The following is a 26,341-nucleotide window of genomic DNA, read 5'->3' as shown; positions in this document are numbered from 1 at the left end:
AGATCTGACATGGGCCAGGCCATGTTGGGCTGAGCCATGTGTGTACCTATTTAAGATTAGGTAGCAGAGATGTAAACTTTATAAAGGATACAGACAAACACAATTAAAGATTTTTTTAAAAATCCCTTAAAACATATTTAAAACATTATCAACCGTTGGTCTTAAAGGTGCTTTCTTTGTATCTCTCCCATGAGATACAGGGAACTGGACAAAGGAAGCTCTGGCTCTTTCCTTCCTTCCCCAGGGGACCAGGAGTGGGGGAGGAGCCTCAGTCAATAGAAGGAGGAGAGGCTTGGCTCAGTAGCTCTGCTGTGGGACTGAGAGAGCCTGGCAAAGCAAGCTCTCCCTCCCCAAGGGATGAACCGTCCTCAGCCAATGGAGAAAACAGATACTTCGCTCTGTAGCTCTTGTGCAATTGCGCAAGCCTGGCAAAGCAAGCTGTTATGCAAAAGGAAGCAAGGGAGAGGGGGAAGGAAGCAGATGATAGCCAGTTGCTCGGGAGGGCTTGATAGGAGCTCTCCAGGGGCCTGATTTGGCCTCTGGGCTGTATGTTTGACACCCCTGCTTTAGAGGGTGGATCATATGGCATTGTACCCCACTGAGCTCCCTGTCCTCTCCAGGCTCCACCACTAAACCTTCAAGAGTTTCCCTAACGCAGGGCCCCGATCCACTGAGACCTGGCAACTTACTGAAGTCTGTCCAATTCCACAGAATTCAGTTTGAAAAGAACCCTAAGAGAAATACGCCTGCTGCTTTTGCAGCCTGGTAAGATGGGTGGCCAATGCAAACTTTGGGAAGATACTGGTAAACACTTGGTAGTCAGGCAGGATGAAAGCCCAGTGCTTGGCTGAAACACGCTTGTCAGTCCTGTTCCTCATGATGCCTAAAAAGCAGCGTTTGCAGTTCTTAGAGCTCACAAAAAAATAAGGTGTGCAAGATTAAAGATTTGCCAGCTATAGCAAACTCATACAATTAAAATACAATTAATGCTTAAAGATCAAATGTAGCCTTTGAATTCTTACAATCCAAAGAAGTATACAAGGTCCATGCACCCCAGAAAAAGTTTGTGGGAGGACTGCTCAGCTGGTAGGACTAGATCAGGGTCCCCAACCCCCTGGTCTGTGGACCGGTACTGGTCTGTGGCCTGTTAGCAACCGGGCCATGAGTTGTATAATTACTTCATTATATGTTACAATGTAATAATAATAGTAAGAAGAAGACATTGGGTTTATATCCTGCCCTCCACTCCGAATTTCAGAGTCTCAGAGTGGCTCTTAATGTCCTTTGCCTTCCTCCCCCACAACAGACACCCTATGAGGTGAGTGGGGTTGAGAGAGCTCTTACAGAAGCTGTCCTTTTCAAGGAGAACTCTGCCAGAGCTATGGCTGACCCAAGGCCATTCCAGCAGCTGCAAGTGGAGGAGTGGGGAATCAGACACGGTTCTCCCAGATAAGAGTCCACACACTTAACCACTACCCCAAACTAACAGAAATAAAGTGCACAATTGTATCATCCCGAAATCATCGCCCCCCCCCCTTCCCCCCCCCCTCCGGTCCATGGAAAAGTTGTCTTCCACAAAACCAGTCCCTGGTGCCAAAAAGGTTGGGGACTGCTGGACTAGATGACCCTGGAGGTCCCTTCCAACTCTGATTATATGACAAAGGGCTTTCCAAGCTAGAGCATAACCCTGGGAATGTGGAGACAAAGTGCTGTAAATCTGTTTCTCCTTTTCTTCCTACAAGCCAGTTGCCCGCCTTCTGTTTTGTTGACGAGCCCATGACAGCTTAGTGCATGACAAAGATAGAATGTTTCACTCTTAGAATGTTGTTCAGTCAAAACAGATTCCAGTTCTGTTGCCAATGGACTCGGTGGCATGTCTCCCATAGATATGACTCCTGATGAAAGTCAGTCATAAATCTGCATTATAAGATGGGCTGAGAATATTGTATTGCCTCAACCAGCTGGACTGCGGAGCAATATCTTAGTCATCAAATAAAGAGGCAAATGGCAGGCTGGTACAAAAGCTACTTAGATCTGAGGAAAGCTCAGTAGTACGGGAGGTGGGGGGCAGAGGAAAGTGTTCATCTTTCTGACAATGCAGAACCTCTCTTCGATGAAACAAAAATTCAATGTGTGTGATTCTCATGGATTCCATCAAGAATAATCAATACAGTGGATGCAGCCCAACAATCTATTTTAAGGGAAGATATTCCAAACTGGTATAATAACTGAATTAGCTGTGAATAAAACAGAAATTATTTGCTAAGGAGTGGTTATTTGAGCAGGGGAGGGGGGGACCCCAAAAGCTACAACCTCATAAATACCTCACTTTCTAGATTAACAGGTTATATCTAATTCTGAAATGAGCCCTAGAACATGGATCAATAAATCCATAAATGGGGCCAAGGACAGATGAAGTATTTGTTTATAAATAAGGTTGCCAAGTCCAATTCAAGAAATATCTGGGGACTTTGGGGGTGGAGCCAGGAGACTTTGGGGGTAGAGTCAGGAGACTTTGGGGGTAGAGTCAGGAGACTTTGGGGTGGAGCACAGAGCAAGGTTGTGACAAGCATAACTGAACTCCAAAGGGAGTTGTGGCCATCACATTTTAAGGGACCACACACCTTTTAAATGCCTTTCCTCCATTGGAAATAATGGATAGGAGCACCTTCTTTTGGGGCTCATAGAATTGGATCCCCTGAACCAATCTTTTCGAAACTTGGAGGGTGTTTTGAGGAGAGACACTAGATACTATGCAGAAAATCTGATGCCTGTACCTCAAAAAACAGGGCCCCCCAGATACCTACAGCTCTATTCTTTATTATACCCTATGGGAATTAGTCTCCATAGGGAATAATGGAGTGATATTTCCCTACCTCCCCCCCGCCCTGCTTTTTGATGACTCTGAAGCAGGGGGAGGGCCTTCAAACCTGGGGATCCCCTGCCCCCAACTGGGGATTGGCAACTCTATTTATAAACTTGATGGGAGCCCCAGCTTTGCAGAAAAACCTGAAACTGAAAAAACAAAAACAAAACAGCAAAAACTATGAGGTGGTCAACTCCCCCAAATAATAGAAGCAATGGCTTTAAAATCATTTATTTACTTCATTTACACCCCACCTTTTTTCCAATTCTTCCCTTTTCCACTTTATCCTCAAAATAATGTTGTGAGGTAAGTTCTTTTAGAGTATATGACTGGCCCAAAGTTATCTAGCATGCTTCCATGGAAAAGTGGGGATTTGAAACCGGCTCTCCCAGATCATAATCCGGCAGTACAACTACTATAACACGTTGGCTCTCAGCTTAAAGAGATCAATGCTAACTGAGATCTTTGCGGTAACCACAACCCTATTTCAAGACTTGGTTTCTATCAGTCAAAATGGAGACTGAAGATGGTAAAAGGTGAAAGTCATGTAAAGGAGGAAAGGAAGGAAGCAGCAAAAGGGGAGAGGAGAAGCAGGAAGAAGGGAAGAACAGAAAAAGGGTAGTTAGGTGGGAAGGAGAAAAATAAAGGGGAGAGGAAAGGCCGGAAACCTAAAGGCTTGGGAAAGCAGATAAATGTAGGGAAGTGGGTGGGTGGGAAGGAGAGAAGAAAGTAACATGGAGAGCTGCCAGGAAGAATAAAAGAATAATATGAGGAGGGGGATGCAGGAAAGAATTGAGATGCCCCCCTCAAGTTCTCCACTTGTGTTCTATATAGCTCCAGAAGTGTCTTTAAAAAGAAATAAACAAGAAAAGCTAAACTACAGCCATATCATGTATTGCAACGGAGTATATGAAAAACAACTATTACTTAAAGTGGTCTTGGAATACTTAATGAAATTAATTTTCAAGATGACTCACCGTGGGTTTTGACAGCTGCCAATCATGAAAAGAGCCCCAACCAAATCCAGAAATTCAGAATAAGGCTGCCATCAGCTGACACGTATAAGATGAAGCAGCATATCTGTCAGTGCTCACTAGCTCAGGTCACTAAAGCACGCAGCAGCATGCCAAACAATAACAGGCATCAGGAAATAAAAATCAGAGTATGAAACTGCTAGTCACTGAATGGCCTTTGGGAAGTTTATTTTAGACATTCAGAACAGTAAGGATATTTGTTCCTGTCACCATCATTCCTCAAGATTACTACATCATGTTCCTTTTAGTGTTAGTCTTTTTACTCTTCAGACAAGACCAGTTTCCTCACAATCTGTTTGCACCAACATATCTGGGTCATATCTGGGGCCAGTTTTCTCCAGAGGTCATTTACAAGCACCCATCTTTTTTTTGTCAAGCCAGCTTTGGAAATGCGTGTTCGTTCGATGCATGAAATGAAACTTCAGCTGGCAAACAAAGATGGAGAGAGGAAACAGTGAGTGATTGTGAACCACTTTCTCTTTGCCTGATGACTGGGAACTCATTTCATGCATCTAATGAAGTGAAATGACAATCACCAAAGCTTATGCTTCAATAAATCCGTTATCCTTCAATAGCTACAACACCCCCCCCCCCTTGTTTCAATCTGAACCATATCTCTTTGTAACTTGCTCCTGTTCCAGAATACTGGAAGCACGAGAACAAAGTTGAAGTCCAGCAGCACCTTTAAGACCAACAAAGGGGGAGGGACAGTGGCTCAGTGGTAGAGCATCTGCTTGGTAAGCAGAAGGTCCCAGGCTCAATCCCTGGCATCTCCAACTAAAAAGGGTCCAGGCAAATAGGCGTGAAAAACCTTAGTTTGAGATCCTGGAGAGCCACTGCCAGTCTGAGTAGACAATACTGACTTTGATGGACCCAGGGTCTGATGCAGTATAAGGCAGCTTCATATGTTCATGTATGTTCATATGAAGTTTAATTCTGGGTATAAGCTTTTGTGTGCATGCACACTTCTTCAGACAGGAAGGGCTGTTTGGAATCCACATGGAAAGGAAAGGTCCCCTGTGCAAGCACCAGTCATTTCCGACTCTGGGGTGACGTTGCTCTCACAACGTTTTCAAAAAGAGCAATCGCCTTATTAAAGAACATGGTTTGAAAGAATATAGGGTTTGACACGTTGATGCTTTTTTGTCTCTCCCTTTAAAAAACCCCCCAAAGTATATTGTGCGACAAAGTTCCTGTAAAACCGTTACTGGCCAGAGGGGTCACTACAACATCATCTTTCCCCAACTGCTTTACTTAGCAGAGTCAAGTGGACAGCATGTGGAGGAAGGCTTCCCTGCAATGATTTACCAGATAGCCGATTTGTGCGAGGTGGTACCCAAAGGTAGTCCCTTCTTCTCTCCGCTCTCCCTTTCTAGATACATGAACACTTTGGAGGTGAAAAATGCCGCCAGGTCACATCACATTTATGGTTTCCAAGGCAAGAGACGTCCAGAGGTGGGTTGCCCGTCGCCTTCCTCTGCGTAGCGACCTTATTATTTCCTTGGTGGTCTCCCATCCCAACACTAACCGGGGCCGACCCTGTTTCGTTTCCGAGATCTAAAGTTCAGCACGTTAACAATTGGGGCAAGTTGAATTCTTTCCCCCACAATATTTACACTACAGCGATGACGTCACCTCTACTTTTGCCGGTCTCTCTTTGCAATGCATTTAAGATCAATGGGAGTTTAATGCAGCAAAGGGTTCGCACACAATTTAACGCTGGCACGCCGCGTAATTCTCTCCTGGCCAGAAGAGTCCACGCCTTCCCTTGCATTTCAGTCCCGAGGCGTCCCTTCTTCGCTCTCCCTGTCCATTGTAGGCATCGCCTTTCTCTCCCTCAAATACCATTTGGACGCATTTTTTAAAAAATCTAGCCCCTTTCTCCAAGCTTCCTCAGTAAGGTTGCCAATCCCCAGGCAGGGGATCCCCCGGTTTGGAGCCCCCCCCCCGCTTTAGGCTCATTAGAAAGGGGGGGGGGAACACTACCTACTACACACTCCATTATTCCCTATGGAGACCGAGTCCCATAGGGTTTAATGGAGAATTGATCTGCAGGTATCTGGGGCTGGGGGTGTTGCTGTCTTTTGAGGTAGAGGCACCAAATTTTCAGCGTAGCATCTGGTGCCTCTCCCCAAAACGCCCTCCAAGTTTGAAATGGATTGGATCAGGGCATCCAATTCTACGAGCCCCCAAAGAAGGTGCCCCTATCCTTCATTATTTCCGATGGAAGGAAGGCATTTTAAAAGGTGGCAACCCTATTCCCCCCAGGGCCACACACAGCTTTCCCCCCTTCGCCAGTTCCCCCCCCCTCACAACAACTCTGCGAGGTAGGCTGGGCTGAGAGAAAACAACCCCCTCCCCCCCCAATATTTCTTACAGGAATTGGAGATTTGAACCGAAACCCATTATTATTAGAAACACCAGCCACAGTTCTAATCTCTATTTGCTATTTAGTCACCATTCCTATTTATTATTACGTCTGCCTCCCTCCTCCTTCCCTCCCGCCTTCCCAGAAACTCCCCTCAAGAAACATTGGACGGGAAGGAAAGAAAAGAGCTCCACCAACGCGCATGCGCTCTCCGCGCTCCCTCAGGGAGGGACAATGTGTATGTTTGAGGCGAGGGGCGGAAAAAGAAAAGGGGGGCCTCGCCGCGCAGGCGCAGTTGCCTCCCGTTGTCAGCCGCTTTGACACACGGAAGGGGTGTGGGGAGGCTAGGTAGAAAAGGAGGAAACGAGAGAGAGAGAGAGCGCGCGCTCCCTCCCGCCCGCGTGGTGACGTGACGTCGGCGCGCCCCGCGCTCGGGGTCCGGCGGGCTCCGATCCCTTCTCCCCCCCCCCAGTCCCTTCCCGCGCGGGTGCGCGCGAGAGCCAAAGGGGGAGGGTCGAGCGCCTGTCAGTCAGTCAGTGAGCGAGGCGCTGCCGGCTGAGGCGGCCGAGGCGGCGGCGGGCCTCCTTCCCCTTCCCTCTCGCTATGGCTGGGCCGCTGAGGCGCTGAGGGAAGGGTCCGGGCGCGGGGCGGAGCGTGTGGGGGCGGGGGCCATGAGCGCGGCAGCCTCCGCCGCCGCCTCGTCCTGTACAGGCTCCGGTGCCGGCGGCGGCGGCGGCGGCTTCTTCCTCTTCCCGAGCGGCACCGGCGACGAGCCCTGCGTGGCCATGGGGCCCGGCGAGAGTGCGGCCGGCTTCGGGGCGCTGCTCTTGCCGCCGCCGCATCCCGTGGCCTCCTCAGGGCTTCCTTCCCCGGGCGGCGGCGGCGGCGGAGGGTGCCGGGGTCGCTACCAGCTGCTCCTGTCCGGCCGGGCCTTGGCCGAGCGCTACCGGAGGATTTACACCGCGGCGGCGCTGAGCGAGCGGGACCAGGCCGGTCACCCGGGCAGGTAATGATGCTGCTGCTGCGCACACGCCCGGCCTGGGGCAAGCCTGCCGCGGGTGGCGGGGCCAGGTCCTGACCCTGGGTCCCTTCGGCACCCGAGAACAGTGGCGGGCTGGGTCTAAAAATGTTGGTTGCCGGGAGACAAAGGGGGCCCACCCACAACTCTATCGTTTGGGTTTGGTAAGAAATAAATAAAAATTTCAACAAAAAATACAGAAGTGGAAGAAAGGGACAATTAAAACTTTAGCGAAATAAATCTTTGTGCGTGTGTATAATATATATGTACGTATGTATAATATGTATGTATGTAATTACAGTGTACATATATTGTACGTTTTACTGTCAGTATGCAGTAGATATTAAAATGTAAATACAGATTGCATTTTCTCCAGGCGAGTTGATCTCTGCTAGCTGGAGATTAGTTGTAAAAGCGGGAGATCCCCAGGCCCCACTTGGAGACTGGCAAACCTAAATACAATGTAAATTTTAGTTGTATTGCAATAATAATATTGGAACTTCTGTTATATTTTCAAGCTACTAAAAGGACATTAACATTTTTAACGTATTGTCTAATGTTTAAGGGGGCCCATTTTATCAGGGGCCCACTTGACATCGGGCAAGCTGACACCCTTAAGGGCTCTTCCTACAGGGCCTTCTGTAAGCTCTTGGAGGAGTGACTACATCAGGGGGGTGTAGCCTGATATGCAAAGGAGATCCTGCTACAAAAAAAGCCCTCTGTGTGTGTGTTACCTTTACCTTTATAGATCTCCAGCCTTCCAGAGTCGAATCCTGTCCAGGCCCGCACCTTTGTCGTTGCCGGGCCCACACCTTTGTCACTGCCTTTCCTTATGGGCGAGCGCAGTTCCTTTAGAATTGGGTTTTGTTCCATTTGGGCCAGCAACACCAATAGGCTATAACAACAACAGATAACTTTGACTCTCCAGGAGAGGTGTATTGTTGTTTATCCATGTTGAATCTAAACATCTGGCAAAAGGAAGGGGGTTTTGTACCTCATGGGGTAAGCACATCTGGGTTAGGAGCAGTGTTCCCTCTAAGCTGAGTTAGTGTGAGCTAGCTCACCGTTTTTTAGTCTCTGGCTCACACATTTTTGGTCTTCACTCAGGAAAAATGGCCCCAGAGCAAACTAATTTATGCAGTAACTCACAACTTTAATACCAGTAGCTCATGAAGTAGAATTTTTGCTCACAGGACTCCACAGCTTAGAGGGAGCATTGGTTAGGAGGCTGGTTTTTTGTTTGTTTTGGAAGGGCCTCTTTCATGAAGCAGCTGCTTTCCTGTAGATTCTATGGAAACATCTAGGCAGGCAGCAAAACATCTCGGAATAAGCAAAATTTCCCCCCTTGTGCTGTATCGGACAGCGTCTTTACAGTACTACCATAAGCAGATTGTGTTCATCAGCAAGCCTCATGCCAGTTAACAAGGTAACGTTTCGGTATTTTTCACTGCTGCCATCCTTTCCTAATAACATTTTAATCTGTGACTTTCTAATGCATGTGGATTGGTGGTGGGGGAGAGGCTAGAATTGGGAGTGTTTTGGGAACTGCTGTTGAACATTTCTTAAGGGGAAGTAGTGCCTTCCACCCCTGCTGTTGAATGAGGTAGCAAGGATTCTTCTGAATTCAGGCCTGAGACCTTGATGCTAATTCAATACAAGTCCTTCCCACATAGCAACACCTGTTGAGGAATAAGTGTCAAAATATATAACAGAATGTATTGCATTTAGATTGTTACAAGGGAATATCTGCTTTTGCTTCCATAGCATGAGTTAGGATTTTTTAAATACTTATTTTAGAATGAATGCCTACTGAGGGGCTGTAGGGTAGGTATTTACCAGATAATTTTTAAAAAGTGCATTCAGACACATTGCCTGTAGGGACCTGATCATCTAGAAATGGCTTATCTGTTACTTCAACAGTGTAGAGATGGCAGTATTTTCCAAACCAGAAGACTGGAGAATGAACTGTTTATTTTAGAGTAAGGTCATGCCAGGTTAGACTGCAATTATAACACTATCACTGAATTTCCTGAACATCTGAAATTTTAATTATCAATTAACAGATGAGTAGTTGTCAAATATTTACTCTTATTACTAGGCAGTAAACCGCACCCATAGGAATTGCTTAAGTTACTTCTTATTTGCTGCCATGCCAAACATAGTGAATGACAGTGTAATGGGGACGGCTACTGTCAGGTGACTTGCATATTATTTATATACGTGGCCCTATCAATGTACATAGTTCGTTAGAGAATAAAAAACTTTCTATATAAAAAAGAGCAACATAAACAGAAATAAAAAGGTAGGCCTCTACTTCTGAGGAACTTGCCGTCAACATAGGTGTGGGAGACAGGAGAACGGAGATACCACAAAATGGAAGTAAGGCGGCTCATGAATAATCTGGCAAAGGTAGAGGTATAGTTTTGTTATGTTGTAGGATATGGAAGTATCCATCCCTGGCTGTAGTTGCCTTCATTGAGACTGTGGTCAAACAAGAGAATAAAGAGATGCTAATATTTTATGTGCCTAAACAGCTGTTAATTTAGGAATGGAAGATATTAAGAGGAAGTTCACCATCCATTTGAATGGTTTGTTTTCTGACTTAAGGTACCACTGATACTAGAGAGATGCTGAAATTCAGTGTGTTGTGGCACTGCAAGGGAAGTGGATGATCTGGTATACAGGAGCACAGGGCTTTTTTTGAGCAGGAACGCACTGGAATGCTGTTCTGGCTGGCCCGGGCAGCGTTCCAGCTTGGTCATTCGACGTTCTGGCTCAGCCTGGGCGGCTTCCCCTGCTGTTGGGCAGGGCTCAGGGAGGCAAGCTGGGCTTGCGCGGGGCCTCCGGATGTCCGGGTATTGGTGTGGGGTTCAGGGAGGCCAGCCATGCTTGTGCGGGGCCTCCAGACGTCCGGGTGTTGGGCGGAGCTTAGGGAGGCCAGCTGCGGTTGTGAGGGGGCCTCACAATGTCCCGCTGTCTGGCGGGATTCAGGGAGGCCAGCCGCGCTTGCACGGGGGCCTCCAGATGTCCTGCTGTCCGGTGGGGTTCAGGGAGGCTAGCTGTGCTTGTGCAGGGCCTCCCAACGTCCAGCTGGCTGCGGGGCTTGAGGGTGAATCTGCAGGGCTTCTTGGGAGTCAGCAGTTTTACAGGGGAGTTGCTTTTTTTTAGTTTTTTTCCTCCTTTCTTTCACTCCTTCCCTCCTTTTTCCTTTCTTCCTATTTCCTTTTTTCTTTTTTTTCTCTATTTGTTTCCAACTGTCTCCCCCTCCTTCCCTCCCTCCCTCCCTCTCTCCCTCCCTCCCTCCCTTTCATTCATTCATTATTTTTCTTTTTGTCACTTTATTTCTCCCCCCTTTCATTCATTCATTTTTTCTTTCTGTCAGTCTTTCTTCTTCTCTGTCTGCTTTATTTTCCACTCCCCCACTTACTTTCTTTCTTTCTTTCTTTCTGTCTTTCCTGTCTGTCAATATTTCTTTTTCCCTGTTTGCCTTATTTCCCCATCCCCCCTCTTTTTCTTTCTTTCTCCCCCTTTCATTCATTCATTTTTTCTTTCTGTCAGTCTTTCTTTTTCTCTGTCTATTTGCTTTATTTTCCACTCCCCCACTCTTTCTTTCTGTCAATATTTCTTTTTCCATGTTTGCCTTTTCCCCCTCCCCCCTCCCTCCCTCTGTCAGTCAGTCTTTTCCCCTGTCTATTTGCTTTGTTTCTCTTTAAGCACTACACCATGCTGGCTCTTGTGATCAAGTAGTGTGTTGGAATTTGATTTTTTTTCTGGGATGGCTATATATTTATGGCTTTGTATATGGCTATATATTTCTGGACTTTTTCCAGTGCTAGAATTTTTTTTTAAAGTGTGATGACCAGAATTGTTACCACACCTCAAAAAAGACATTATGGCACTTTCGGTGATGTCAGAGTTGTGGCCTAGTATGCAAATGATGGCGATGTCAGAGGTGTGGCCTAGTATGCAAATGATGGTGATTTCAGAGGTGTGGTCTAGTATGCAAATAATGGTGATGTCAGGTGTGACCTAGTATGCAAATATTGATGATGCCAGAGGTGTGGCCTTGCATACTAATGAGTTCCTGCTGGACTTTTTCTACAAAAAAAGCCCTGCAGGAGCATATTGTAAACTTTCAAGCTAGTGCAGACAGAAATAATGATTTATCTGTTCCTTCTGTAGTTCAGCTGGGCAGGTATCTGAATTTAATTTTTTAAAGTAGCTGGGCTAACTATACATTAATGTCTAACTACAAACTTCTTTACTATTGAAATAAATGTAATCTACACAGGAAGGAATGTCTTAATTTGCATAGTATGGGGCTGTATATAGTACTTTATTGACTTTCTCCTGAAGTGCCATGGTAATTTTAACTTCTTTTGAGTGATTTTTGGTAATCTGAAATTATTTGTCAGTCATCTTTTTGTATTTGAGAATTAGAATAGTATGTGTTGCTTCGTAGGGTTTTTCATTCTCTGGTTTGAAAGTCAGGTGTCTTGCTGTCCTCCTTTTGAGCAGGTAATGCCATTCCAGTAGCCTGGTTTTGGTCAGGTTTGTTAACAGAAAAAACGGTGATGCAGGTTCATGCATGCCTTTATGATCAAGATGAGGAGCTGTGTAGCAGGGCTGGCCTAGTGTTTGACTGAGAAGTGGAGTTCACAGAAGCTCTAAATAAGACTTAAGGCAGTGGAACTGTTCAGGATACGCCCATCTCTGAGGAGCCAGTCTTTGCTTGTGTCTTGTGACATCTGCAGAGAGGTACAGTGCCCAGCTTCTGTTCAGAACCTAGTAGGAAGGACAGTAGCCACTTGCTGAGCAGAGAGATGAATGACAAAGCAAGATGACACTTTTCAATTACTAAGCTATGCATTTAGTTCCTGAGTCAGAAGTGGCAGGGCTGCTATGTAGAAGTTCCTAGTTGTCATCTTCGTCTTTTTTCTCCTTGCCTAGTTGTCTTCTCACAAAGTGAGTTGAAGGAGAGGTCCTCCTTTTGTGTTTGTGCTGCTCTTGCTTGTGACTAAAAATGAGAATGAATATGAAATGGTACTGGACGATCTTTGCACTAGAAGGTCTTTGCTCGATCTCAGCACTGACATAGTTTTCTGCTGCTGAGAAGTGGCTGTTCTCTATGAGCAGTACACACTTACGTTCCTGAAAGGAGCATGGTTTTGTCGCTTGATTTGACAAATGTCCAAAGGCTTGACTACAAGCATATCCTGATGTGATCACTTTCTCATTTCAAAAGGGGAAAGGGGCTGGGCAATTAAAGGCTCTGCAGCCTTTCCAAGTCTGTAATATTGATTCAGTAATAGCATAGTATTCTGGATTTGTTTGTTTCCAAGATGAATCTGATAGGAGAGGTAGGTGTGTGTGTTTGTGTATCCCTTTTCCTTACCAAGTTAGGAGGCTCTGTGCTCCAGTTGTTGCTGTGCATGCTGAAAGTGCCAGCCAGGTTTGATCCCTGGCATCTCCACTTTAAAAAGGGTCTCAGATAACATGTGCTTTTGGTGCCTGAGACCCCAGAAAGCTGTTGTGAGGCAGAGTAGATAATATTGGGTATAAGGCAGCTTCATATACTCATAACTTTTATGGCCAAAGATGACATCATCTTGAGGAGGTGCCATTCTAATATAAAAGCTATGTGCATGGCTCCTTGATTGTTTCTGTGATGCTTCTGTATAGTTTCTGAACATGAATATTTATTTTAATGTAATATGGAATTGCACGAATTAATGAAGAGGCATGCTTGATTAATATATTGTGTTAGTCTAGAGCAGATATACAGATTTTTCCCTCTGATTTCTTTTATGAGTTCTAAATGTTTTTAGCAGCTACTTTTCCCCTGCTTTTCTTTCTGCTTTCTAATTCTGCGTCTTCAACTGGAATCTGTTTACTCTGAATTTGTATTTAATGTGTTGGAGAAAATTCAGAGTTGTTTATCTAGGTATCCCTCAGTTCTCCCTCCAAAACTGGAATTTTTTGGAAAAAGTTAACCTCCCCTTTCCATTATGGAATATTGTATTTAAGAATCATGAATGGAATACTCCTTAAAAAGTATTTTTAAAAGTTATTGCCAACTCACATGCGCTCTAAGCTTAAATTTTCAAAGGTTGCATTGCTGCTGAATTTCTCTGGATCATGCATGGTTCAGTTATGGGAAATCATGGCTTGTTGCTATGGAAACAAGCCTTAAAGTATTACACTTACTCATGTAGTCCCTGCTTTCCTGTCCCCCAATTCCCTTCTCTTGCGTACGAATGAGTTAATTACTTCTGCTTTAATGATAAATCATTTTTGCCATGAGAAACAGTCCCTTTGTTCTTCTGGACACAAAACTTGTTCCCCTTTAGCATTTGGTATCTTCCCAGATCATGGGCTGCCTGCTGCCTACTTTTCCCAGATTACTTCACCCCAGTTAGCCCGCTCTTTTATGTTAGCAAGACTCAATGTTCTACCCGCAGCAGTATTGTCTAGGAGATTTGCCAACATCCCTTATCAGAATAGTCTGACCAATGTTCCCATATCACAAACCTGGTTGCAAAGTACCTTTTGGCTGCCATAACAATCAGGGAGCAAAAGACTAGCTCCCCTTCCTGATGTTTGACTGGTTTTTATTGCTGAAACTCCATGTAAATTTGCTATGCTGTACTTTTATTTCTATGCCAGTAAAGGTATTTGGATTGGATTGGATTTTTGCCATTATATCCAAACTGGCTGCACTTTTCCTGCAGACCTGGGTGGCAAACAGTGTCTTGATCCTGGTTTGAACCAGTGTGCCCTCTAAGCTGTGTACTTGAATGGCCATTCATTAACACAGGAAGCCCTGCTCAGCAGCATGGTGGAGCCACACAGGGTCTTGCACCGCTGATTCCCAGTTTTAAGATGACATCAGTTATATTTGCTCAGGACGTGAACTGCTATGCTCAGTAGGGGGGGAAATTAGAGGGAACAGTGGTTTAGACTCTTAGTTTGTAGAGAGCTTGCAAAACACAGCAGGCCAGTTGGGATATAATGTGATGCTGGAGTAACTAATTCGCCGTGTACAAGGGAAGGGACAGATCTTGTGAGGAAAGGTTGTTCACATAGCAGCAAACTGTGAATTGTCGTTGTATTAAACCATGCCTTAAGGTAGGGGTCCTCAATGTTTGTGGGTACCTTTGGAATTTGGACATGGAGTTCTGACACAGAGTGGTGGGTGTAATCACAAAATGGCTGCCACAAGGGGCAGAGCCAACTACAAAATATCAGGTAGTGAGATCATGCATAACTGTGATAGTATCTCTTCAGTGTTTTAAGTAGAAGCTCTTTTAAAGAGCATGCCTTTTATAATGAACATATTGTTTAAAGTATTTTCTTGCATACACGGTGCTTATCTCCAGTCACATAGTGAGAATCCTTGGGCCACAGTGGCAAGCGGCTGGTGAAGCGACTTTGTAAAAATCTGCATAGCCAGTCAGAAGCCCTGCTGGGCAAAAGCTCCATCCGACCCCACCCACTTTCTAAAAACACTTGGTAGGTGCCAAGAAAGATGTCGGCATCATGTTGGGAAACCCTTGCTTTAGGATTTATAATTGGAAAGCTATTTTCAAATGTTGGCGAATATAGAACGTCTGCAGATATTGGGTTCAGGAGTGCAATCTGTAGGTTGGCCAAGCATTGTGATCTTGCAGTCTGGGTGCATGGCTTTGGTATTGCTGACTCCTTGTACTTTTCTCTTGCTTGGACTCCTCTGAGTGATGCATCAAATAAAATAAATAGATGAATCTTTGAAAATACTCTTTCTCCCTGATATAAATGGAAGAGCAGAGAGCCATGTCAGTTTCAGGCATTGCTCAGTTACTGAAAACTATGGAACTCTGCAGTTCTGCTGATAATGCACAGTACTACATGAGTTAATAATAGAGAAAAGCTTAACACGTTCACTCTTTAGTCTCAAGATTTGCATTTCGTTAAGGGCCTTCTAATTTATTGATACCACATCACTGCCATTTAATTGAAGATTGTATATGACACTTCATTGCTAATAATAGAAGTCATTTGTTAACAGATTAACTAGCTGATCCCAAGCATGTTTTCTTAGGAGCAAGTCATGCTGAGTTCATTAGGCTTATTTAGTAAGTGAACTTTGCAGCTATAATGATAAGAATGTTGTTTAAATAAAACTGTTGAGCTTTTTGCTTATTGATGTGAGAAACCTACAAATAAGTTAACTGATAATAAATAAGTTTGTCAGTTTGTATGTGCAATTTATTTTGATTCTTGGCTTCATAATCATGTAAGGATATTATGAAAGTTTGAATTCATACCTGTTCTACTGATGCTTCTAACAAAGTTGAGAAGAGAATGAAATGAAGACCTCTCACAGTCTTATTTTCTGAGTTTGGCTGTTCATAAATCTCACTTTAAATTTTACCACCATTTCTATTTCCAATAAAGAAAATAAATTCTTGAACTAAATAAAGTTGGCTTTGTGAAATTCTGTGTAGTTTTAAATCTATTTAAATCAGTGCGCTAAGATTTGAATACTTCTGTATAGGACTGTGCAGTTGATGGAAGTGAAATGTAATGCTAGATGCTACTGGGGGTTACTGAAGAACAAATAATGAAGAAAGACTAATCCAAATGTTAGGTTGTAATACAACTGTTAATATAGAGAGGTTATTTGTGTTCAACCCTGTCTTTCAGCAGTATATAATTGTAACACTACAGGCTGCAGTATTATGATGAAATCCCATAACGTACGTGTAGTTTTATGTTCAGTGCAGTGGGAACTGAAAGGAGTAGATGCATACACTCATTGGCAAGTGGGAATTTATTAGCTACATTTCTTCCTTACATAACATAAGGTGGTAGTCTAAATAAATTATATAAATTATATAAAACAATACATACAAATACTCAGGCCTTCTTTTGCAGCAAGAACTCCTTTGCATATTAGGCCCACACACCCCTAATGTAGCCAGTTCTCCAAGAGCTTACAGGGCTCTTAGTATGGGCCTACTGTAAACTCCAGGAGGATTGGCTACATCAGGGGTGTGTGGCCTAATATGCAAAGCAGTTCCTGCTACAAAAAAGCCCTGCAAATACTTAAAACCAAATTTAAAATAACATTTTAGGACTGCTTTAATTAAGCACAGTCCTAAATAAAATGGTCTTCAACTGCCTGCTGAAGATTGAAAATGGGGGCCAGGCACATATCCTTGTGGAGGTTGTTGCCTAACTGTGGAGCTGCCACAGAATAAGCCCCCTCTTGTGTACATACCAAACAAGCTTCTTGTGTTGATGGAACAGTTAGGAGGTCCTCTGCCTGTGATCTTGACTCATGGCCAACAAAGGCCAACGCTAGGAATTATTAGGAAGGGAATTGAAAACCAATCAGCCAGTATCATAATGCCCCTGTAAAAACTGGTGGTGCAGTCTCATTTGGAATACTGTGTATAATTCTTGTCATTGCACCTCAAAAAAGATATTATAGCATTGGGAAAAAGTGCAGAAAAGGGCAACTAGAATGGTTAAAGGGTTGGAACACTTTCTCTATGAAGAAAGGTTAAAACTCTTGGGGCTTTTAGCTTGCAGAAACGTTGACTGAGCGGTGACATGATAGAGCAGGGGTGGCCAACTGTAGCTCTCCAGATTTTTTTTTGCCTACAACTCCCATCAGCCCCAGCCATTGGCCATGCTGGCTGGGGCTGATGGGAGTTGTAGGCAAAAAACATATGGAGAGCTACTGTTGGCCACCCCTGCAATACGGCTTCTCTTACATTCTTATGTTATTATGGGCTGGAACAGCTGGGAGAAGATGGTCCTTCAGATATCCTGGACTGGTTTCATGCCATATAGAGGTCAAACCAATACCTTAAATTGGGCTCATGAGTGGGTTGGTAGCCAGTGTAATGGCTTTAGTATTGGGAGTCATATGCTGTTGGCCCTGACCAGCAGTTGAGGCACAGCATTCTGCACTAGCTGCAGTTTCTGAATGCTTTTCAAGGGTTGCTGCAAGTAAAGTGCATTGCAGTAGTCCACTCTAGATGTAACTGAGGCATGGAATGTGGCACTTAGATATGACTGACCCAGGAATGGATGCAGCTGACACCAGCCAAAGCTGGACAAGAGCAAAATGCAAATGATAATGGCAATATGCTATGTGTTTAATGGTGTTGAATGTTGTTGAAAATGTTCAGTATTTTCAGTTTTATAAAGTTCAACTTCATATCCAAATGAACAAAGTACTGCTGGACTCAAACTTTGTTCTGATGTATCAGACCAACACTACTACCCCACCTGAATTTAGTCTCCAAATTTGCTTGCAGCTCTACTAGCTATTACTGTATGAGGGTTTTTCTGTCTAAACCAGGAGTGTCAAACTCATTTGTTTTGGGGGCTAGATTTGACATATATGAGACCTTGTCGGTCCAGGCTGTGTTCGTCGTAAAATGTAATCACAGGTAGCAGAGATATAAACTTTATAAAGGAGACAGGCAAAAACAAATTTTTAGATTAACTAGCAGTTGACAGCTAGTTAATCTGATAACAAATGACTTCTATTATAGTAGTAGAAGTCATTTGTTAACAGATTAACTAGCTGATCCCAAGCATGTTTCCTTAGGAGCAAGTCATGCTGAGTTCATTAGGCTTATTTAGTAAGTGAATTTTGCTATACTTGCATGACTGCTGCTCCTATTCTCTGTCATGGCAACTTACCTCATCTGGTCAGGGCTTTTTATAGGAGATGCTCTGCAAATAGGCAAAATCAGCAGCTAACTGTACATGGGAATTCTGTGTTGTGGCCCACACTTTGCAGAGGCTTGTCTGAGGAGGTTACTTACTACATAACCAAGGGGGGGAAAACCCTAACTAATGAAAAGGCAGTCAGGCAGGACCTAACGGATGGCAACAGTTGACCACCACCCTGTCTCTTGGAGCTTCCCTCTAAAGGATTCCAGATGGCAACAGCTGACCACCACCCTGTCTCTTGGAGCTTCCCTCTAAAGGATTCCAGTTTTGGGGGAGAGTTTACTAGCTCCGGGTGACGATCGCTGACTTTTTCTTTGACCCAATCCCTTCCTTGGGACAGAGGGTGAAAACAGTTCTTCCTATCAGTGGGGTGGGGGAGAGAAGTCCAGAAAAGACTTGTCTTTATGGGGTCCACATTACATGTTGGAGGTTAGAAGGGTTAGTTGCAGTTCAGTTGCTCTCTTCCCACAGGATCCCTTGAAGGTTTGCTTGCTGGCCTCCATCGGCCAGGTGAAGGGAGCCGTGGGCCATTTCTCCCGGGTTCCCTGGACTGCTTACTCTCCCTCTGCCACACTTTGACCAGGCCAAGCACTGTTCTTGGATGGAAGGAGAAGAACTCTCCTCCCTTTTTGTGTGGGTGGAGAAAATGGCTAGAGTTATCTATGAAAATATATGAGGATTTCTGCATATTAGCGAGAATTGAAATTGGGTCTCTCTTTGAATTGGTATTTTTTTTTAATTTTTTGTTGTCCCGATGGTTTCTTTTTACATATCTTGAAATGTAACTTTTATTAATAAAAAAAATTCTAAATTCAGGGGTGGGGGAAGGAAGGCTCCGAGGCTTCTGTCACTCACCAGCCTATGTAAAACAATTTTCCAGGAAGTTATTTCTGTAAATGCAGTAGGACTATACTACAATGGAATGGTTCAGCAACTTGCTTTTATGAAGTGAATGAGACTTCACATATAGCATGTTTCCTTTATGTATAGCACATACAGTATCTGTTTGCTTTATATATCATCTTGCTGTCACTGCATTGTTTTCTACTGACATAATACTGTTTTTCTCCATTGTATCTGTATTCTCTATCATATCTAATATACTTTGCTTGTTTCAGATTTTGTTAATCTGAGTACATTGCTTATTAAATGTCTCATTTTGTTGATTGCATCAACCTTTACTGTGCAATCTACCTTGAATTTCAGTGAGGAAGACAGCCTATACCTGCAATACAGTAATAATTATTTAGAAAGGAGTGGGGAAGTATACCTGATGTTGAAATATTTTGAATTAAGAGTTCTTGGAAAGGAAGCTAGGAAAATCACTCGTTCCCCTCATGATTGCAGTTTGGTTTGATAATGCAGTGCTGAAAAACTTTTAAGTATTTATATTCATATGTATCACATTTTGTTACAGGTAGATAATTTGTCCAGGTTATATACAGAAACTGGGGGGGGGGGAGTCTAACAGTGAGGCTTCTGATTAATATTTATTGATATAGGAAATAAACACTGTGCATCACTGAGGGGAAATTGCTATTATATGATGTAATATTTAACACCTGCTTTTCTGTCTAAAATTTGGAAATTTCAAAGGTAAATGCTAAAATACGAACAGGGAAACAGGAATTTAATTTGCTGTCAGCAGACTTTTAGGAGAGCAAGAGGCTGTATCATATAGATACAGTATGATCAACAAGATTCTCATAAGCTGAATCTTTACCGTAAAGCTTACATTTTAACATATACAAAAGATTCCGTTTCAGGAGACTTAAAGAAGTTTTATATAGTTCAGTGATTTGAAGTTTTGTAATAAGAATCTCTGCCTGCCAACTGTGTGGAGAGGAGTTGAATCATACTGCTGTACTTGCATCGTGTGCCCATGACCCATCCAGTGTCCTGAAAAAGCAACCTTCATCTTCCAGACTTTCATCTTCATCTTCCAAATTTACATTTCTGCTCCATCAAAACATGTCCTGTTTTGTGTTTCCCTGCTCATAAATCCACTACTGTTAGATTACTGAAAGAACCTAAACTTATGATACAAATGTCAATTCTCACATTGCCTTAAAACAAAGCAGGAGTCAAGTGGCACCTTTAAGACCAACAACGTTTTATTCAGAATGTAAGCTTTCGGTAAAAGAAGATGATGATGATATTGGATTTATATCCTGCCCTTTACTCTGAATCTCAGAATCTCAGAGTGGTCACAATCTCCTTTACCTTCCCCCCTCCCCACAACAGACACCCTGTGAGGTAGGTGGGGCTAAGAGAGCTTTCACAGCAGCTGCCCTTTCAAGGACAACTCCTGTGAAAGCTATGGCTGACCCAAGGCCATTCCAGCAGGTGCAAGTGGAGGAGTGGGGAATCAAACCTGGCATACTTCATCAGAAAGCTTACATTCTGAATAAAACTTTCTTGGTCTTAAAGTTGCAACTTGACTCCTGCTTTGTTCTGCTGTTTCAGACCAGCACGGCTGCCCACCTGGATCCATCCAAATTGCTTTAAGTTTGTATTTACCATCATTACCTTCCTTCTGTCGATCCCCTTTGCCAGTTTCCCTTCTCACTTAAAACACCTTTTGCATCTCTTCTCACTTGGGGCTACCTCATCTTTAAGCACATCTTATCGTGGTTTACAGTAACAAACAACAATCACAGAATAACAAAAAAGCCATAACCACTTTTAGAAAGAACTCAGCCTAAAACAACCAGCAGTGATAAAACAGAAGTCAGAACAAGTAGGACAGGCTTGGGTGTACATGCATCAGCGGTTTTCCACTTGCAGAAGGATTTCCATCTGCAGAACACTTCTTTGTTTTTCCTTTCTGTAACATCATGGAAAGAGCCCCCTCCCCCGCTATTTCCTCTGGTCCCCTTGCTTTTAGGGTTTTAAAGGTTAACACCAGCACTCTGAATTGTGTCTGGAAGAGCACTGCAGAGATACTGTCGTGATTGTATGCCTGAATTAATAATGTAGTTGCAGAGGCTGCATTTGACAACTTGAAATTTTCAAAGATAACACATTAATAGTAATTAGATCTGTATGTAACATGGGTGACTATGGCAAGATCCTTCTTTTTATAAGAGGTCAAAAGCCGGTATGCCAGCCCAAGTTCTTCAAGTGCTTTGAGTTGCAAATGCTTCCTGTGCATACATAGTGTTCAGTATGCAGACCTCAAGCAGGAAATGTGACCTTTTAGAGGGAGCGCAGCTGATTGATCATTACCTCCATTGGTGTGGCAAATTTCATAGTAGTACCCTATCTCGCCTTGCTTCTGTTTAGTAACTTAATTCATGCCATCACTGACTCCACACACAGATTCAGTTTCCACTGTCACACCTGCATCGGATGAAAAGGAGAAATTACGCTTCTTCTCATCTGGTGATGCCTTATCCCAAGTATCTAGGTGGCCCATTCCTGAGAGTTGAATGTAGATATGAATGGGTGACATTCTGCAGAACTCCATGGCAAAAGCAATAGTTTCTTCACAATGTATTACTCCTAGTTCCAGTCCTGATATTATGGGTTCTTCGAGGTCTCTTAGTAGCTTTCAAGAGCACCACGTTCTCTCCTATCACAGGTAATTCACCAAATTGTTAAGACAATTTCAGTCTCAAACCCCCAGGCTGGAGTAACGTCAGATGATCTCTCATCCAAGAATGTCTGGAACTGGATTGCTGCCATGTCACTATGATAGTCTAAGTCTACTGACATGGCAAGTAGGGTTTCATTTGATGGGAGAAGAACCAGCAATGGGAAAAGCCATTGCTACTCAAGCTACTTTACTCCCTTTTACTCTCCCCCTTTCTGTCCCATGAATTCCAGAAAAAAAGTGCTGTTAGGAAAAAAACTTTAACATCTTGAAAAATACAAAACATAGCTTAGCTCTCCCTGACTTTGCACTTCTTGCCTGGAGAACTCTCACTTTTCCCGGCTCTCTTCTTAGCAAAAGGTCTTTATTTGTCCGTAAAAACAACATCAAAGCCCCTTGAATCCATGTCAACAAGCCCTAAAATTTCTGGCCCTTTTTTCAGCATTGTGACTACCAACGGTTCAAGATGGTGCATGTGAACTTTGCTGTAGGAAAGGAGCCAACAGAAATTCTGGGTGAGCATTTGTTCCTTTTACATAACAGTTTCAGCAAGGGTGAGAAGGAGGGGCAGTTGTCTGTGGATTTCCTCTTGTTTCTTCTGTATTTTGTGCCATTCCTGAACAATTCTGTCCCTGCCCCTGAGAACAGCTTTGAAGGACAAAGGGTTGTGGTAGGAAAGGGAAGTAACAACTGTCGTGTCTACCAGTCATTGCTGTAACTTTTAAGGCTTCAGATCAATGCTGATACGAAGGAGTGTCTGAGAGTGGAGGCATACCTAAATGTTGTTGCTCAGTTGCACAGTCGCGTCCGACTCTTTGCGACCCCATGGACAAAGTCACGCCAGGCCCTCCTGTCTTCCACTATCCTCTGAAGTCTGCTCAAATTCATGTTTGTTACATGAGTAACGCTGTCCAGCCATCTCATCTTTTGCCATCCCCTTCTTTTGCCTTCTGTCTCTCCCAGCTAAATGATTGTCTGCTTATTATAGATGCCGGTCTCTTAAAGTCCTGCTCCCATTTTCTTCTGGTATTGGAGATGAGATGAGCACTTCAAGAGAGGGCTTTCCAGTTGTGTCATGCTGATTACAGAGCAGCCTCCCCTTGTCTATCCACCTCGTGTCAAGCTTCTAAGATTTCAGTGCCTGGTCATTTGCTTAGGATTTTTGTTGACTGTGTCCTTTCCTGTTGCTTTAAAGATACTCCTTGTCTTTAATGGCTATTACAAGCTGCCTGAGAGCTTGTTTTGGATGAGGAGGGTGGGAAACTTTAAAAATCATTATTGAATAAGGATGCATTAGTTTTTAAATCATTCTCTGTGTAGTCTCTTTGTTGGAGTCTCATGGTGGCTGGGAAATCCTTCTCTGTCTAGTTATCTCTTGTTGTTTTCTGCAGTGATATTTACATTCTTCTTCTGCTTTAGTGCTTAACTGGTTGTTGATAGGGTCACAAGTTGTGTATGCTTATTGAGTTTATAGGACCATTTTTCTTTCCATGCTTTTAAAATAGTACTAGGTGTTCATGCAGATTATACATTTGAAGTACGTGCTCTTTAATAGTGATGCTAATGCTGGAGTATTGGGTTTTTTGTAGTATTAAAAAAAAATTGACTACAGTCCACCAACCAGACAGTGCCATGATCTGGATAGATCTTTTAAGCAGAGCTTGATACCATTGTTATGTAATCAGAGAGTGTTGCAAATACTTAGCACTGCAAAGGACATCACAAAAGGGAGTAATGGATAGGGATGCAAACTTTAATTGGTAGATTAACTACAATCTGATAAAACCAACAAGAGCACTTTTTTGTTTTTGTTTTGCTGTACTGTAGTAGGACAAAAGAAGGCTGAAGATTGCCTTTGTTTCTGGCAGCTTCTGACAGTGAGCCTGTGATTAATCTTTGATTAACTATATCCAGGGCTTTTTTTTCTGCAAAGGAAAGGAAGGAGAATAACAAGGGTGTCCCTCATGAACTTTAAACATTTTTTGATAATTTTGTTTCCATGAAGAGGTTCTCGAATTCTGTTCCACTGTATTCCTCCAGGGGAAAAGCCCTTGCTGTATCCAATTCGTTATCACAGAAAGGAATTTTTTAAGGGTTTGCTAATGCACATATTTAAAAGGTACAAGAATTTTTTAAACTGTGTACTTCCATACCCTAAATGGATGATTGCTCATGAGGTCTTTTTCTATGAAGACTCATGGGAATCAGTGTTGTTCTGCTTAGTGTGTATGTGAGCTCTGCTTAGTGTGTATATGGCCTTTGGAGAAAGAAAGAAAGAAAGAAAGAAAGAAAGAAAGAAAGAAAGAAAGAAAGAAAGAAAGAAAGAAAGAAAGAAAGAAAGAAAGAAAGAAAGAAAGAAAGAAAGAAAGAAAGAAAGAAAGAAAGAAAGAAAGAAAGAAAGAAAGAAAGAAAGAAAGATGAACTTGTGGATCTTTTGACAAAAATATGTAATCTTTCATTGAAATCTGCCTCCGTTCCTGAGGACTGGAAGGTAGCAAATGTCACCCCCATCTTTAAAAAGGGTTCCAGAGGAGATCCAGGAAACTACAGGCCCGTCAGTCTGACTTCAATACCAGGAAAGTTGGTAGAACCATTATCAAAGACAGAATGAGTAGGCACATTGATAAACACGAGTTATTGAGGAAGACTCAGCATGGGTTCTTTAAAGGAAGATCTTGCCTCACTAACCTGTTACATTTCTTTGAGGGAGTGAACAAACATGTGGACAAAGGAGACCCGATAGATATTGTTTACCTTGACTTCCAGAAAGCTTTTGATAAAATTCCTCATCAAAGGCTCCTTAGTAAGCTCGAGAGTCATGGAGTAAAAGGACAGGCCCTCTTGTGGATCAAAAACTGGCTAATTAATAGGAACAGAGAGTGAGTATAAATGGGCAGTCTTCGCAGTGGAGGATGGTAAGCAGTGGAGTGCCGCAGGGCTCAGTACTGGGTCCCGTGCTCTTTAACTTGTTCATAAATGATTTGGAGTTGAGAGTAAGCACTGAAGTGGCTAAGTTTGCGGATGACACTAAATTGTTCAGGGTGGTGAGAACCAAAGACGATTGTGAGGAACTCCAAAGGGATCTGTTGAGGCTGGGTGAGTGGGCATCAACATGGCAGATGAGGTTCAATGTGGCCAAGTGCAAAGTAATGCACATTGGGGCCAAGAATCCCAGCTACAAATACAGTTTGATGGGGCGTGAACTGGCAGAGACTGACCAAGAGAGAGATCTTGGGGTCGTGGTAGATAAGTCACTGAAAATGTCAAGACAGTGTACGATTGCAATAAAAAAGGCCAACGCCATGCTGGGAAATCAGCCAGTATCATAATGCCCCTGTATAAATTGATGGTGCGGTCTCATTTGGAATACTGTGTACAATTCTGGTCACCGCACCTCTAAAAGGATATCATAACATTGGAAAAAGTGCAGAAAAGGGCAACTAGAATGATTAAAGGTTTGGAACACTTTCCCTATGAAGAAAGGTTAAAACGCTTGGGGCTCTTTAGCTTGGCGAAACGTTGACTGCGGGGTGACATGATAGAGGTTTACAAGATAATGCATGGGATGGAGAAGGTAGAGAAAGAAGTACTTTTCTCCCTTTCTCACAAAACAAGAACTCGTGGGCATTCAATGAAATTGCTGAGCAGTCAGGTTAGAACGGATAAAAGGAGGTACTTCTTCATCCAAAGGGTGATTAACATGTGGAATTCACTGCCACAGGAGGTGGCGGCTACAAGCATAGCTAGCTTCAAGAGGGGGTTAGATAAAAATATGGAGCAGAGGTCCATCAGTGGCTATTAGCCACAGCGTGTGTGTACATATATATCTGTGTGTGTGCGTGTGTATATATAAAAAATTTTTGACCATTGTGTGACACAGAGTGTTGGACTGAATGGGCCATTGGCCTAATCCAACATGGCTTCTCTTATGTTCTTATGAAATCCTATTAGATCAGTTTTTGCAATTAAATAATGACAAACAGGGACTGTTAGCAAATGTGGGTGGCATCTCATTTCCCCTCCCCCTACTATTTCTTTTTTCCCTTTCCTGAAAGCTCTCCCTCCCTCCCACCTGCCTACCTACCTACCTTTATTAGCCCATCCCATCTTCAACTTCCTTCTTTCCCTCTACCTGGCAGCCTGTCCTTCAGAAAGATCTTTTCTTTCTCCTGTCATCCCCAGTATCCTCATATTTCTTGTCTTCCTTTTCTCCTTCCCACTACCCCACCAACATTTTATTTCTTCCCATCAAACTTCATCTATTCTATATTACTAATTTACTTAATTTATACTCTACTTTTCTCCCTCATAAAGACCCAAGGGAGTTTACCTCTTTCTCCTCCATTTTATCGTTACATAAATCCTGTGGGGCACATGAGGATGAGTGTGTGTGACTGGCCTAAGGTCACCCAGTGAGCTACCATGGCAGAATGGAGATTCAAGTCTCAAATCAGATCCTAGTCTGAATCATTAACCACTACAGCATAGTGGCTTTCACTGGGTGGCTGCTGTTGGAACAGTAGCAAGCAGCCAGACTTGGGTGAGTCATGGAAGCTGGATGGTAGCTAGTCACCTGGTGGTTGCTGCTGGTCTGGGAAGGGCCCTGTCTTCTACTCACAGAAACCAAGGCTTTAAGGCTGGCAATACTGTTGTGGTTTCCTAGCAATAACTTTTAACGACCACTGACAAGGCATTGATTTCTTAAAGCTACAGGTGCTGCTTCTGG

General features: G+C 43.4%; 1 protein-coding gene across 1 annotated transcript in view; it reads left to right on the top strand.

The window, feature by feature from the left end:
* The first annotated feature begins 7,012 nt into the window (after positions 1 to 7,012).
* Positions 7,013 to 26,341, top strand: part of MYCBP2 (MYC binding protein 2) — a 218,300-nt gene continuing 198,971 nt past the window's right edge. Inside the window, exon 1 of the mRNA XM_060233596.1 lies at positions 7,013 to 7,274. Within this exon, the coding sequence (XP_060089579.1) occupies positions 7,054 to 7,274 (221 nt within the window). The 5' untranslated portion in view covers positions 7,013 to 7,053. The remainder of the gene's footprint in view (positions 7,275 to 26,341) is intronic.

This window comes from Heteronotia binoei, chromosome 3, assembly GCF_032191835.1.
Source record: "Heteronotia binoei isolate CCM8104 ecotype False Entrance Well chromosome 3, APGP_CSIRO_Hbin_v1, whole genome shotgun sequence".
Classification (NCBI taxonomy): domain Eukaryota; kingdom Metazoa; phylum Chordata; class Lepidosauria; order Squamata; family Gekkonidae; genus Heteronotia; species Heteronotia binoei.
Note: the sequence above shows the minus strand (reverse complement) of the source record. Positions and strands in the feature narration are given on the sequence as shown.